The sequence below is a fragment of the Megalopta genalis genome, chromosome 15, assembly GCF_051020955.1.
Source record: "Megalopta genalis isolate 19385.01 chromosome 15, iyMegGena1_principal, whole genome shotgun sequence".
Classification (NCBI taxonomy): domain Eukaryota; kingdom Metazoa; phylum Arthropoda; class Insecta; order Hymenoptera; family Halictidae; genus Megalopta; species Megalopta genalis.
Genome location: NC_135027.1, coordinates 825,896 through 841,835, shown reverse-complemented (window position 1 = coordinate 841,835; position 15,940 = coordinate 825,896). Strand labels below are relative to the sequence as shown.

Sequence of the window (15,940 nt, the reverse complement as noted above, 5' to 3'; positions counted from 1 at the left end):
ATGCGAGGGCTGTAGTCGGGGCGAAATCAATTACCTGTTTCAACACGATTCACGCGATTTCAGAGACTCCATATTTTTTTATACACTAGTCGTTCCAGAAGCATTAATTCAGAAAACGTTCTCAACCCTCATCTGGCCACCATATTTATTTTATACAAACAAGCAAATTTAATTATACGTCTTTCGATCTTTTACCATTTTGTCAGTCTGACGAACAACTCGCAAATTAAAATACCTCGGGCAAGACGATTTAATTAAAAAAATGTTGATGCAAGAAAATGGATTGCATGCTCGTTTCCCAATTTCACCGCGAAGCCGGCCCTTATTCTAACTCGAGGATCGGAGAAAACGAAAAAAGACACGCTGTCTGCCCGCTGGAATCTTTATTAAAAATTTCAGCCTGTAAGAATAACGGAGATAATTAATCTTAACGAGTACAGTGAATGGGAACGGCAATGGGAACGTCTTAACGATTAGTCGTGGTATTCTCGTCCACGTTTATTATCGGCACAACACTCGGACGCAATTGCAATATCTTGGCAGATGATCTTCCATAATTTGAAAGCCTTCCGATTATTAGAATGCTGCTCGAAATAATTAAAGGAGCTGAACCAACACGCTTGTTAGAAGCAACGAATATAGTACAGCTGCGAATGCATAATCAATTGCATCTGGAAAGATGGGCAGACGATGGTTAATTTAGTGAAGCATCCTCTACTTGTTTCGAACAGCGTCTGATTCCGGAGCGACACGCATTGGCGAAGTAATTAAAATGAACGGACGTTGCGCTAATTCCTGATGCGTTTAGGCACTTGTATCAATTGACTCGCGTGATTACGGTCTATCGTTGTATTCAGGCGCTAGAAGACACTGCTGATTGTTAGCTTAAACAATGTAGAAAGGAAGCATGAGTTCTCTGTGCGCGCGAACAGCTGCACAAGAAAGCAAAACATCTGTCGTTATATAAAAATCGGTATCTACAAAAATCGGCGAAACGTATGGTAAACTTCTGACGCTGTAATAGCGAACCCCCCTGTTACCAGATTGCGGACCTTTATGCAGTTCAGCAGTTGTCTAACTTCGTTTCGGCTGCAAACCATCTTCCTGCTTACGAGTGGACTGCAGAGTTTTGCATAAAAATCAGCAGTCCGGTTATGAAACAAGCTGCGAGAATGAGAGTTCGCGTGAGGATCCGCAGTCTATTTCGAAGTGCAACATGCGCGGTATGCACACGACTACAAGAACATTTACGTGTGCGTCGAAGGTGACGCATACACCCTTCAGAATCTAGAAATACAATAACGAGACGTGATCGTCTGCACGTAATAAATATCTTCTCTTGTACTATTACACTGGTTCATAAGGCACTACGATCCTCGCTTTGCTCCTACGGTTCATGTTAGCCTGCCCTGCGGCTTCTCGTGGCTGATAGTCGTTCAAGAATACAAGGAACGAACAAACAAGGCAATCTTTCACATGTAACTGTTTTTTTTTCCCCCGATAATATCAATCGTTCCTGGCAGTAGCGTCGATAAATTTGAATAACATTCTCCTCCCCCTCTGAACGATGTCGATTCCTTAAACTTGGCAAGATCGGAAACTCTAATCTAACGAGTTGAATAAATTTGTTTCGACGCGAGAATACTGATCTCTCTCTCTCTCTCTCTCTCTCTCTCTCTCTCTGTGCAGCACGAGCTCCGTTGATCCTACTCTCAACGAATCCGGTAAATTTCATCTTTCAACGAATCAGTATATATATGCAAAATTTCTCCTATGTACACACTTGTTTCGTGACTATTAAATAATCTATAATTAGGAACTACAAGGTAAACTAATAATATCATTTTGTGCATTAAAAACGCTGCATTCGTTTAGCCCACGGAGTACTAACGAACGAGACGGGTGTTTCGTGAATTGTTTAACCACCCAATAACTCTGCTCATTGTCCGTCATCATTCCGTAGCAGCCACATTTTTTTTTGAACAACTATTTTACCCTGCATAAAGTTGACCAATTTTACTGTTGTGTTAAAAACGGAGTCGTTTTTGGCTTATTTGCTCTACCGTCGGTGCTTTGATATCGCTTGCCATATCCTGAGCTCGATCCCTCCCCTGAAAAAACAATTTATCACTGCGAAGAACATACATCCTTGACAAAATATAATCGGTCAAATGAATCAAGCATCCGTCGGTAGAATTATTCGTAATCAATTATTCAACAAGCAAGTTCACGCTTCGACCGAATATTTTTTGCAAGGTATAGAAATAAAGACGTCATAGTACCTCAAATTAAGTCTTCGAATGTCGTCACGGGTAATGTGATTCAGAAAGTCGTCTAACGTGTATTGTTCGTACGTAATCTGCAAACGACAATAGAATAGTTGATGACTCAGTATACACGTCCAATAAACACGCTTAAATGTGATAAGAATGTGATAGTTACCCTTTCAATTGATGCTTCATCGATTTGCAGGTTCTGCAACCATTCTACAAGAGTTTCATCGACAACTGAAGCTACCTCGGAAGATGCGTCACTGATAATTACTGGAACTGATATATTAGATGTATTTCCCGATACAGTTGAGGTGTATCTGTAAGTATAAGAATATGCCACCAGGATTTTCTAAGAAATTATTCAACATTCATTGAAAAACCTATTTTAATTAAATCTTAAGCCTGGAAATATGTAACGTACCCTGATTCTTGCCTTGTGGTTCTCCTGTTGATATTCTCACAAAGCCGCGTTAGGGTATTAATCTGAACTTTCTGTTCTTCAAACGCTTGCTGTAGTAGGGCTTGATAGGCTTTTTGACTATCGATTAACTCTTGGATTAATTTCATGTTCTCCATCTTCAAGTCTCCCATTTGATCTCGATACTCCTTCCAGTACCTATTGTCGATGGAATCTCCGGTTTTCTGTGACTTTACAGAATTCACCGTGGACACACCGGATGTGGATCCTTCCTCGGGTCCTTGGCCACCCGGCTGTACTCGTTCTTGGCCCAACAAATTAGCACCGAGTTCTAAAAATAATTTGATGAACATTAATATGGAGGCAAACGACTTTCAGCGCTTAAAAGTATACAATAACGACTAGATTATTACCAGGAGAAAGTACAGTGATGGCCGCCTGAACAGCATTTCTAACTAAATTATCCAACGCGAACATCCAGTGAGGTTTTATACTGTGCATTCGCAGGACTTCGTTTACTGCCGTTTGAAAAAGATAAATGGCTTGGTTCAGGTGATTAATAGCAATGGAGTCGAAGTCTAATTCTTCTTTCAACGTTCTAATAGCCGTTACTATTACTTCATGATTTTGTTCAGCTATGTAATCCCTCAGAGCTCGCATTAATAATACTAGATGACTCTAAAAAGAAAGAGTAATTCATTATTCGAAGCATTTACTTCGTGTATTGACAGGTATAATAGTAATTACCAATTGGAGAACAGTTTGACCCTCTGCCTGATGTATACCTCTCATCCACACCTCACAGATCTTCGCCTCGTCCTGCGTGAGGACTCTGGTGAGCGTCATTCTTCTCTGACTATCTTTTTTCAGTAAGTAAAAGCCTTCTTGTTCTTCGCCAGTCTTCTGACCTGGCTGGCCTGTAAAAGATATAACCAAATGCAAAAATTAAATTATCTCTGAACATTTTATTCGCCAGAGATGACTTAATAGTCCAAAGATTAATTATTAACTGTCGATGGGCTTCCGGTTAAAAGTTAAAAATTGCGAAGCTGGCTGTGGCCACTGACCTCCCAGTTCAACTTCGGGTGATAGTAAACCCCCGGAAGAGCTTCTTCTAGTCATCGAAACACCCGCCGTCTCCGATTCGCTTGTTTCTACGGAAGGTGTATTGCCTATTGTACTAGAAACACAAGGAATCGATATTAATTATCCGTCCTATTTGCGTCCGTGTCCTTAAGCTCTCAGTTGCGTGACGCACGTGTCACAAGGGCAAGAACATTTCCTGGCAGTTGTTCTGATTGGAAATAAACCTGAATACATATAACACTCACTGAAGCTGGGAGTAAATTCGAAACACTAGCTCGAGACAGTCTGTACAAGTATGATTGAGAAGCATATGTACAGTATTACATAATCTTGTTTTTAGTACGTTTTCATTGTACTTGCTTAGTACATCAAGCTTCAGATCACGGTATTATTGGCTCGGAATACGGCAGCGTATGGACTAACTTCTGAGGGCCACTTAGACGCAGAAGTAATGGAAAAATTGCTTGGGGATTTGACTCTCGAGTTTTACATTGCACATGTTACAATCACCAACAGGAAATTCCATTGCCCCTATTGCATGAATGCGTGACGATACAAAGCGTTGAATCGATTGTATTAATTTTATGCACACCATAACTAATGTTAATGATCACTTTTTCTGCCTATTACAACATTAATTCTTTTAGTAGCGATACTTTAAGTGGAATGGATTAACCTTTTATAACGTTAGCACCATACCTGTTAAAAGATAAGGTTGCAGTGGGCATGCTGATGGGAGACAGAAGGTGTGCTGGACTGCGCTCCCTCAGTGGGCTAGACTTTGTCAGCCCTCCACTGTATGTAACACTTCGATTACATTTTGTCACAATAAAGAGTCAATAAGAATTGAATAATATAATTATTCAAAAAAAAAAAACAACAACAAAGAAACAGACGATGTTTGACATAACAGGACTAATTCGAAATACATTGTATGCGATGTATTCAGATTTATTATTGACTAAACAAAAACAACCTGTTCAAATTAGCTTCAACTATCACAATAAGCTACGTCGACATGTACATAAAAAGACTTGTTTTAATGATTAGGCCAGACAAAATACTGATCATTAAAATCCGTAACAGGACCCTTTGCATTATCGCGTGAATAAAATAGTTTCATTACCTATCGTCCGATTGTGAGGTTTGTATAGGTGCCGTGGAAACGATGTGATTATTGTTTGTTTTGTCGAATTTTCCTAAGCGTTCAAGCCTGTCAGCAGGTACAGAGATGCTACGACTAAAATCTGGTGGAGCCACCAATCGACTGGCTTTCTTTTTCCTATGAACGTACCTATATGTAAGAATTTATATTTGTTTATGTAGCAATTAATTTATATATATTACATACTCATTTAAAAATGGATCCTCCAATAATTCGGCTGCGGAAGCTCTTATGTCAGGATTCGGCTCGAAGCAACGCAGAATAAAGCTTTTGGCTCTGTCTGATAGTTCGGACGGAATTTCCGGATGTATTTTATAATATCCAACCTATTAAAAACGAATCATTTTCAAAAAGGTCTACATTTTAAATACTTGAACATGTTACCTTAAAGACAGCAGCTTGAGGAGAACCCAGCTCGATGAATGGTGGTTTACCAGTGGCCATTTCTACTATGGTGCAACCCAGAGACCAAATATCTGCCTACAATTTATATTAAATTATTTATATTAAATTTCGTTTGAAATGCAATTATACGCAGCAAATATAACTTACAGGTGCACCGTATCCTCGTTGTCCCTTGTCGATCACTTCTGGTGCCATGTACTGAAGCGTACCAGTGAATGTCTCTGTGCTGGGACATAAACCGGCCAATCGTTTCGACATGCCGAAGTCTGAAATCTTGACTACACCGCTGTATGTGTTCACCAGAACATTGTCGCCTGGAGATGAGTAGCAATAAGTATTCAAAATTCTCGATACTATATAATTGTAGAATTTAGAAATTAATTAATTCACCTTTGATATCTCGATGAACAATTTTTTGATCGTGGAGGTACTTAAGGCCTTCCAAAATCTGTTTGGTATAATAAGCAATCGTGGATTCGTTTTCCTTTAGCGGGCCCCATTTTGATCTCAGCAAGGCTGACAAACTCCCTGTAGTTATTAAAAACTGAATAAATATACACTATACATCTTCCTTCTAACAGAACATTTTATTTGATTCGTTTACCTCCAGGGACTTGTTCCATGAAGATTTTGAAGTATCCATTCTCACTTACTGATCCCAAGTACTGCACGATATTCCTATGTCTCAGCTGACTGTGTAATTTAATCTCTTCATGCAGCGGCTGCACATCCCCTAAATTTCTTTCGCGTATCTCTTTGACTGCAATTCTGACTTGAGTGTTTAGGTCCCGAGCTGCATAGACAACGCCGTACGTACCTTTACCCAGGATCATTCGTTTGCTCTGATCATCCAATTCGTATTCAAACTAGAATAAACGTAATATTAATAAATATGCACCAATATACATGATACGTTTCGTAGTTACAACGGAATGTGGATGAAACGAGAATACAGATAGAATAAGGATATAAATAGATATCCCACAAACCTTCATCCTTTCATCAGTCATGTAGGCGTCCAAATCAGTGACCATACCTTCCTGATCTCTGGTCATTTCCAGAATCAAGTCGTAAAACCTCTGTCTACATTGAACCGAGGGGAAGTACATTTGGAAATCATCGGAATTTTGATGAACGTACAAAAAAAGACATCGTTCATCTCGCTTATACAGACTCACGCTGCGTATCATGTTCGCGGTGAAGAGCCAATCGTGGACTTGCTTGCAATTGCTCTTCATGTTGTCCAAGCACAAGTTCCAAATCTGAACAGACTTCTCCTCTGCCCCGAGATTAACGTTCACATAGCTCGGCATGAAGATCTTGGTCGGCTCCAGCACTAAGAGCTGAAAACGAACGATCGGTGACCAATTCGTTTTTTCATTTAACCGCGCATCTTCTTAAAAGATTGATTGATTAAAGTCAAGCTAAGGACCTGCACTAAGAGCAGTTTTATATTATTCTTACTTTGACCCAAAATGTACAGAAGTAAGCTGGATTGGTAACACAATATTATAAGCCATAGTCTCCCGAATTGGAAACTGGATCCTTTGTAGAACGATTCCATTTATCAACTTACTGGAAACCGTATACTATCGCCGACTTCCGATTTCGTCGCTTCGACAAAGTAGTCCATCCAAAAACTAAATATTTGCTCCTCTGGCGATACCTCTGCTTCCTCATTCTTTTTACGGAACCTATCTATCAGCATTATGTTTCCTATCGTCGATTTCAGGTACCTAAGAATAAAACATCGTATCATCAGTAAATACAAATTCGATTTTTATACGAACGTATGATAATTAATGAACGAATTTATGCGTACCAGTTTGGCGGCTTCAATTTGAACATGCACTCGGCTGCTTGAATAGCTTTAGAGTAATCCTCGGCCAGCACACTGATTTCAAAGAAGGTGGCTACGTCCCAATAGTCTTTTAAACTCGACAAGCTCCCTTTCTTGCCAATGAGATTGTTCAACACCATGCCTATGTGCTGCAATTCCTCGCTTTTTGAAAACTCGTTCCCTGCTATAACTAGCAACGTGGCGAGATTTATTCCAGCGTATTCGTTTGGTTGCACCTAGGTACAAAATAATTTTATTAGAAGAAGGTACATAATATGATGACCATTTTCTTGAAAAATAAAAGTTGACGTACCTCAAAACCCTTTCTATACCAATGAATAGCGTTGTTTAAACTTTCTTCATCCGTATGTCTACTTTCTACAAATTTATCCTTGTATATTCTTCCACAAAGACACAACATGTCCGGAACATGATTTTCTTTCTTCTCCAGAGCTTTTTCTATAACTTTCAGCGCTCTTTCTCTGTCGCCCTCTTTATTTCTTCGATTTAGTGCGAACGCGTACAGGTACCGGATCGCGGGGGTATTGATATAATTTTTGTGCGTTGGTATAGTCCTCAGGTCATCGACCAGTTGTACCATTGCATCATAATCCTAAGTATAGAACAAAATGATTAAAAACAATTCTTAATGACGCATCTTTTGCAACGAAATATAGTTGTCTTGCCTGTATCTCTCGGAAAGAAATCAGAACGTTTAAGACAACTTCTCCCGAAAGGACGTTTGGGTCGTCCAAACGTTTGCGCATGTTGTTCAAAGCCTTTGAAAGCTCCTCGCCCGAATATGTTTCTCGTGCTTTCCGCAAGTCTGCTAGGAACTTCTCTTTCATGTGTGCTCTGACAATATTAAATGAATTTGTAACAGAAATTTTGATTTTCTTGTCTATACAAAAATACAGAATACAGACATACTTGGATTGTACTTCAACATCTTGGAACAGTTTCTTAAGCCTCAATGTTAGGTGTTGCTTTGGATCTATAGCTTCCTCCCCGGTAATTCTTGTAGTGGTTGGATTTGTAGCTACACATGAACCACAGTCCACCATACGGTATGAGACAAATGTGTAGCTTCCACACGACAACTACACATTTAAATGTAACATATTAGTTAAAATGCTTTCCAATAAATTTCTAGAGGTAACAGTAGATGTACCTTGAGCCTAATTGTAGTTTCAGAGTCCATATCATTATGCAGCAAAATATTTTCTTTCATACCAAAACTTTCCCTGACACCAAGATGATAGAATAAAGCAGATTGCTGCAGCTGTATACTTAAATCCACTACAGCTACATCTGCATTGTAGAATGTATCTAACACATTTGTCTCCCCGAAGTCTAGCTTCTCAAACTATGGAAGCATATTTTTATTTAATTTTACGTAGTCGATTGCATTTGTACAAATGATATTAGTTTGACTCGGTAAAAGATGATGTTATACCTGTATATGATGCATATTAGCATTAACAAGGTTGCAAGCTTGTCTGACTTCCTCTAGTGCTTTCCTCCTCTGAGCTATATGCTCCGGTTGTTGTAGATCCAAAACACAAGCCACATCCATTTTAGGTCTTCCAGAGATGGTAGTGTGCCCAGAAATGTCGCTGTGTGTACCAACACTGTCTGTGCTGGAGATACCTTCTATAATTGTTGGTTGTAAAGGAGCTAAAACATAATGTAAGTTCTGAATTCTTTTTTATAATACCAGTCGTCTGCATAGTACAGTGATAATTACCAGTTGCATCAGTTGTATCACCGCAATTGGAGAGCATGTTGCCCAATTGTTCTGTAGCAAATAAAACTAATATTCTTAATTTGTACTTGTAGGTCTCTGGGAAACTTCAACGGATATGAAAGACACACAGTTACCTGTAAAGGTACAGAAAACAACCGAAATAATAAGTATAGTATATGTTATACCCACTGAATAATATACTGCTTTCTAGAGTTTCAACTATTCACTATCTGTCAGACGTTCAGTGCATGTTACAGGACGAACACTTGAGAACATCATTGCAGATAAAGATTGCCGGGCTTCGAGAGACTTTGGACCACGGTGAAACAACAGATTGCGGAGGAACATTAAAGAGATTATCAAGTTATGACATTGGCGCGCGACAGTCTGGTGTACAAAAAATTAACTGAACATCCCATACCGACTTTGAATAGAAGATTCTCAGTATTTAATTGATCGTTCGATCTAAGATTAGCGTCGAAAAATACCTTTTGCATTGGACATTGTAGAAACGATCGTCCATTTCTTCTAGAACACACAAATCCAGAGTCGAGGTCGTGCACAAGCACAAGACAACTGGTATAAAGAATTTTCCTGTTGGTTCACAGATGGCGGCGGCGGCGCTCCTCTGCCGGTATAAAAATAGAAATCTCTTAAGATAGAACGCATTATAATAAAAATGAAATGATTATTGCGATTAATGCGCATACCAATGTACATAGAAACAACTCGCGAGCAAACAATATACCTCACCGTTCCCACGAAAACAAGCTCGAATCGTTTAATCGATTCACGGAACTTCGTATTATTACATTTTATTAGACAATGACAATGCCATTAGTCGTTTATTATCTTGTTTACTCTAACAATCCTCAACTAATCCGTTCACGTGATTAGGAGCTGTAAGAAGAACGACTCCACTTAAAAATTCGAAATCGACGCCATTTTGCTATGATCTGATCTCGATGCTATAGTATAGTGTGTCAAATTTGTAATCTAATGTAAACCCTGCAACAATACAATAAACAGTATTAAAAATATTTTCAAACATATCTATGGAACCAAAAACGAGCAACGATTATACATATACGTACATATAAGCAAAATCACTCAGGATATTGACCTTTTTATGATATACTTCAAGGTCATTGAAATCGATACATGTACCTTTTTGTAAGTAATTACCGAAATTATTTAGTGCAATTTATGCATGTACCATGCAACATTGTTTCTCCGTAACTATATTAAATTAGTTAATTGTCAGGTATGGGCATATTAGCTAAATATGTTCATAGTTGGTGGACTCTATCGTCCATAACAAAAATCTGCACGCGAGATAGTACGGAGAGTAGAGTTGCTACTGCCACAAAACACTTTTGTCGATCGACTAGAGTCGTCGGTTTACTCGGGTAGCATAACCATCGAGGAGGTTGAAGCAGTGCAGGAAAGGCGGATAATGAGTTTCTAGGTCGTGGTAAAACCGTGGAAACGTACCAATGAACTCCACAGGAATAGGACGCCAGGAACACGAAGAATCGCCTTTACAATGCATTTATTTATATATGTATATGTATATATATATAAATACTTGGAAGCTCTGATACTGGCCTTGAATGAAACGAATCGAGTCAATTGCACGTTGTCACCAGGCCCGAACGATTCATGCATCCGTCGAAATTCATCACAGTTGCAACCATGTCGACGTCGGATCCAATTAGCTAAATTTTTATAGAGATAACTTTGTTCTCAATAAAACATAATCGTACATCCTCTCCACCGTACATTACACGGTACATGCCATGCATCCCTTTAATCCACCTTTATGATCGTGCAATCGAAGAGGATAATTTGACACCAATTTTCTAAATCTGAATAAATAACACAATGACCATGGACCACAATTTTGAAAGAAAATTTACCTTACTTCCTGTCATATTACTGCTCCCAACTCACAATGACCACTGCGAGCGACAAGGAATCGACGATGATTGCACTGGTTTTGAGCAGGCTGTTTGACTCCTATGCCAGTGTTTGCATCGCAATGAGGAAATCTGTAATTAAAATTGAACGACAATGAAACCGGATTTCAAATACATTAAAACAACGACGTAGGTGAATCGCGATCGGATTAATCAAAAGGGAACAATAGATTTTTTTGCGACGGAACGAAAGCTGTTAAAGCGACGCGATCTAGCGGACTGACAACAAGCTGCTTGTTGATATTCAGTAATAGAAGGCAGTATAATCGTGGACAGAAAGGTTTTGAAAGGTGAGCATGATTCGTATATACGCGGTTTACGAGTGCGTGAAGAATAGTGGGGGCGCAGTGATGCGCGGAGCGGCCACTCCGCAGCGCTCCCCTTTCAATAGGAGTGCAGAATATGCAGGAAGATCTATCTAGAATTCTATCTAGAAAACGCGGTACACTCCTCGAACGCGGGAACCTCTGAATACTGTAGCCTTCTCTGTAGCCTCCTACACTTCCTCTTCGCCGAGTAAAGAACCGTGACCTCTGGACAGGAATACAGAATACACTGATAACTTAATGATAAGCTCTTTGTATATCCTACAAGTCTGATATAGGGGGTCCCCGAGAACTGGCCTGCCCCACGATCGACCGGCAAAACACGTCATTTTCTCGTGACCGAGGAACACCGAGAGATTTTCTCGCTCCGGTTAATCGATCGACCTCTAGCTGCTTCTTCCTAGAAACAATGCACGAACAGCTGCACGTTATTCTGATATTTAATATACAAACAGTCTGGCAATAATTGTCTTAAGAATATGCAAATTTGTAAATCTGGATGCTGATTTTAACTCTATGTTCTATTGATTTGATTGTAGCCATTGGAATAAATTCTGTTTTACCATGTGTCCCAAAAATTAGAAGCCTGGCGATATCCATAAACTGTTTAACACTTTACATACTTTTGCAATGATTTTTACAAGCAAAAAGATTAACATTTGAGAATCTCTTAATAAAGTTTTCAATGACGTCGGCAAAAGTTCATTCATAAATCAACAAGTTATCTCTTTCTCAAAATTAGCAGTCTGTTAATTTTGTTTTGCAGTAGGTGAAGTGGCAAAAGTTTTGGATATTTGACTGATGAAAGGGGAAGTCTCATGGGAAGTCTCAATGACCGGTCGCGCGATGAATGAAATGACGCGGAACAGAAGGTTGCGGATTTGCGGACCCGTCGATCTCAGCGTCTCAGATGATACCCTGATCCTCGGGGAGCCTCGCGGTGTAGAAACTACTCGAGGAATGCGTGTAATGCGTGTACGTACACGTCACGCCCACTCATCGTCGCCATCACGTACGTGGCTCGTCATCGTGTACATACGCGCCTCTTCACCTGCATACGTAGACGAAGACGAGCCTGCACGCACACTTTACGTGCCGGTTTGGCAATGTGTATGCTCTTGGTTATGCTCCGACTCTCTCGTACTAGTCGTGCGCACCTACATATATGTACACAGATAAGAGATACGAGTGTAGCAATAGATAACGGTATTGAAACTGTTAAAAAAAATACATACCAAATGCGCATTTACTAGCACAATCCAATGTTTTTGATACGATACGCACGAGGTTTATAATTATTTAAGTTAGTAAGAAATTCTTTTGAATTGTGTGTGTCAACAATTTGTGTGAGACATTTCATTGAAGCTAACTTGCTGTACTATAGTCCTATGTAGTTCACTATCTGTCTGCACTGTTCAGGTAGAGGGCGCGACAACCACTGATTTTGAGAGCTGCTAGACTCTCTAATGTACCTAAAAACATAAATGGTACCATTACTGTTTAATAAATCTTTTTCTCTTATTCTAATTCCAATTCTCTGGATGTGTACACTTCAGAATAACATTTTCATAAAATCTGCAGAAAAGGTTTCCCAAAGAGATAATGTTCTTGCTGCAAGAAACAGGAGTTTTATCTTTCAGTAATAGTTCTAGAATGTTCATTTAGACATTTAACTCTTTAATGGAATTTGTTAGCAACAATCATACCTTCCTCGGGGAAGTTAATCGTGTTTCAAATTCAGTTATCAAACTTGTATGAAACACATACAATACGAGTCATTGTTTCATTTCATTCAACACAAATACTCTAGTAGACTCTGAGCAACCTATAATTCAATTTGCATCCTAGAGGTGGCAGGTAAAGCCGTCTATGGCAATTTATAACGTATCATTTATTATGTGGACAGGCTTCGTACCTTTAGAGTTCTACTTTTGTTCTTCAATTCTATGGGTAGTTATATTGCATTTATTAATTCTTTACCTCATGATTTTGTTTCGGAATGCCGACTATTGGCACGAAATCCGTTGCACTTTACATAGAAACATATGTGCATTTATTGGCGGTCATTATTCTTTCTCGGAGTTTGGAAAAGGTAAGATCATACATATTTGGAGAGTGGATATTAGTCAGTTTCTATAACTAATTAAGTGGAACTTTATGTCGAAACGATGACAGAATATATAATAAGAGTTGGTTGCAAAAAGGAATTGATTTTAATAGTATTTACTTATTATGCATCGACTATTGCTAGAAAATGAGAACTTCGTCCGGCGATGGCATCGATGAAACTGCCACTGCCATTTATCATGGCGGCATCGGACCGGTCGACTTCGTCGTTGCGTCGCTCCGGCGACTTCACAGGGCTTTATAACCGCCACTTATCATTTTTAACAGTATTTCGGCGCTTTCTTCAAAAATAGGTGCGTTTGAAAATTCCAATTTCTGATCAATTCTTGCCTCTATCCTATTTAATTTACTATTAATTGATTACAGAATTTCGAAGAGGAGTACATCAGAAAAGGACAATGGCGAATCTTGACAGAACACCAGTAACTTCTTCACAGGAGTAGGTAAGTTTAAATTCTAATTTCGTTTCATTAAATCAAAATTTAATAAATAGGATAATTGCGAAAATAAAATTAATAGGAAAAAAAATAAAAATAGGAAGAAAATAAAAATAATTAGGAAAATAAAAGGACAATTGCGAATCTTGGCAGAACACCAGTAACTTCTTCACAGGAGTAGATAAGTTTCAATTCTAATTTCGTTTCATTGCATCAAAATGTAATATTTCACAACTATTTAATAAGCAAAACTGAAAGTAGATGTATACAGGTGTACTAAGGTAGATTAAACATATTCAAATATATAGGTTACTTTTTCAATAAGTTCAGTCGGGACATCAGTTTAGGAAAAAATTGAGAGTTGTCAGCACTGTATGATTGTTCCATAATTCCAAGTCCAGCAGTGGAAGTAATACAGCTATAGCCGTCTGAATAATTCGCGAGGCCAAAGAGAGGGATTGTATAAATTTACGATAACACAATGGTCAAGGCGACGGACAGTTTTAACGAAGTCTGCGGACCAATCGGTTGCGCTCGTTTCGCCGAAGATCGATGAACACAGAGGACCGCGTTCGAGATATAACAATTCCAGCTGTCAGTCGCATCCTTCACGCCCGAATAAATTCGTGCCCCCCCGGCGAGCGCGAGGGAGTGTGCCCCAGACAAAACAAAAGAGCGCAAAGAAAGGTCGCGTTGTCTTACTTCGCCTCTTCTCATTTCCGTCGTTCTCTTTCCCCATTTGCCCCCGGTCTCCCAATCTTGTTCGGTTCCCTCCGGACATCCGTGGCTTGACCTTTCGACGATTTCATCCCCCGGGCCTTCCGTTCTGGTCTGCGCCATTCTTCGGCTGCCACTTCCCCCGTTAGCGTCTCGTTTCGTCTCGAGAATGCTATCCGAGAAAATACGTCGACCGTTTCCCGATCGTTCTCCCTTCCCTCCTTCGAGAGTCCTTCTTCGGATATTCAAATCAATTACCTGACAAAACTTCGCTCATTAATCCCCGTACAAAAGATCCTCGGGTAGTTCTTCATTCGCTTTCGATTCGCGCCCTCAATCCGCAAATTTAAAAAGCGTTCCATTTAGAGTCTCGCGTTTAAAGAAACGAATCTCATAAATATTTTGTAGCATCTTTCGGCGCCGATTTCATGGAATTTTAATTGCGGCCAGCTTCCGCTCGACTGAACGCGACTTAAATCACTTTCGAAGGGGTTAATCTGCTTTCTCATATGAAATCCAGAGGAGCAATCGCTCGGCGTAGCGCCACGGTTACTAGATTATTCGCGAAAACGGGAGCATAAAGTCCGAGGCTCGACATACGTGAACCCGAGCCCCAAGGAGAACCCACCCCTAATTTCACATTCATGGTCCTTCGACCCTCGAAAATATGAAGTTGTCCTTGGGAAAGAGGACAATTTAACATCTGTCGGTTGGATCGTAAAAGAGAATGTATTAATAAAAAAAGAAACACACACACACAGGCAACAGTCGTGCTGTAAAAAGTCCCTTCGTCCGCAACTTTCATCCCTCGAAGCTAAACATGGCGACGTTGACCGTGACCTGGCGAAAATTTCCACCCCTTCCAGACCGTTTTAAACGTTGAAAATATGCATAGAACAAACATTCGCACTTGATGGAATCATAGCATCGAGCTTATCTTTTGTTTGTGCACGTTCCTGAGGAACGTTTTTGTCTCTGCCCCAGTTTTCAGTGGTAGCCAGTGCCTGGAAATAGCGACACGAATGCCGCTCGGCAATGATCCGTGTAGCTCTATCGAATTGACTTGCAAATCCCGGTTCTTCGATACGCGTCGACCGCATGCACGATGAGCCACGAAATCGATGACGGCTGTGGATGACAGCCGGCTCCTTGACTCGCGAAATGGCGACGATTTAAAACCGACCACGTACCGGTGTCTGTTAGTCGGAGAAGCCGACGCTTAGTCGGGAGCACGGAACAGCGCTCGGTTTTCGTCGCTCGCGACCCTCTCGCCTCGCAATCGGCCCGATATTTCACGACACGGGCCGTTACACCGACGTACCACGGAATTACAAGTGTACACGGCCCGTTGCGAAGGGGATGCACGTCCTCGCCACGAATCATTCGACGCGAGAACGCTCGCAATTTAATCCTTTCCCTT

The 15,940-nt window shown here is 40.1% G+C and overlaps 1 protein-coding gene and 1 long non-coding RNA gene across 9 annotated transcripts; one reads left to right on the top strand and one right to left on the bottom strand.

Moving 5' to 3' along the window:
- Positions 1 to 368: 368 nt before the first annotated feature.
- Ask1 (apoptotic signal-regulating kinase 1) lies at positions 369 to 9,562 on the bottom strand. 8 transcript variants are annotated; one of them, XM_033484114.2, is made up of 24 exons: positions 9,423 to 9,562; positions 8,935 to 8,985; positions 8,644 to 8,864; positions 8,359 to 8,553; positions 8,118 to 8,287; positions 7,874 to 8,042; positions 7,501 to 7,800; positions 7,170 to 7,423; positions 6,924 to 7,083; positions 6,337 to 6,690; positions 5,952 to 6,213; positions 5,738 to 5,875; positions 5,495 to 5,661; positions 5,327 to 5,422; positions 5,129 to 5,268; positions 4,904 to 5,071; positions 4,477 to 4,584; positions 3,759 to 3,871; positions 3,439 to 3,608; positions 3,105 to 3,369; positions 2,695 to 3,022; positions 2,443 to 2,590; positions 2,283 to 2,359; positions 369 to 2,111 (listed from the first exon to the last, which is right to left on the bottom strand). In XM_033484114.2, exons 1-24 carry the CDS (start codon positions 9,436 to 9,438, stop codon positions 2,060 to 2,062), a joined length of 4,122 nt encoding a protein of 1,373 aa, XP_033340005.2. In that variant the 5' UTR covers positions 9,439 to 9,562; the 3' UTR covers positions 369 to 2,059. The 8 variants fall into 8 exon arrangements, with proteins under 8 accessions (XP_033340005.2, XP_076382836.1, XP_076382837.1 ...); XM_076526721.1 differs by having other exon boundaries at positions 4,477 to 4,572; XM_076526722.1 differs by having other exon boundaries at positions 4,904 to 5,059.
- LOC117228424 (uncharacterized) lies at positions 8,737 to 9,974 on the top strand. Its single transcript, XR_004492300.2, has 2 exons — positions 8,737 to 8,876; positions 9,027 to 9,974. It is a non-coding gene; the product is annotated as an uncharacterized LOC117228424 (long non-coding RNA).
- Positions 9,975 to 15,940: the final 5,966 nt, after the last annotated feature.

Bases quoted from the DNA above. Each gene is read 5' to 3' on its own strand.
- Ask1 (XM_033484114.2), bottom strand. The intron at 5,662-5,737 runs GTGAATTAATTA...ACTCATCTCCAG, and splicing joins TGTTCATCGAGATATCAAAG to GCGACAATGTTCTGGTGAAC. The intron at 2,360-2,442 runs GTAACTATCACA...TGTCGTTTGCAG, and splicing joins ATGAAGCATCAATTGAAAGG to ATTACGTACGAACAATACAC.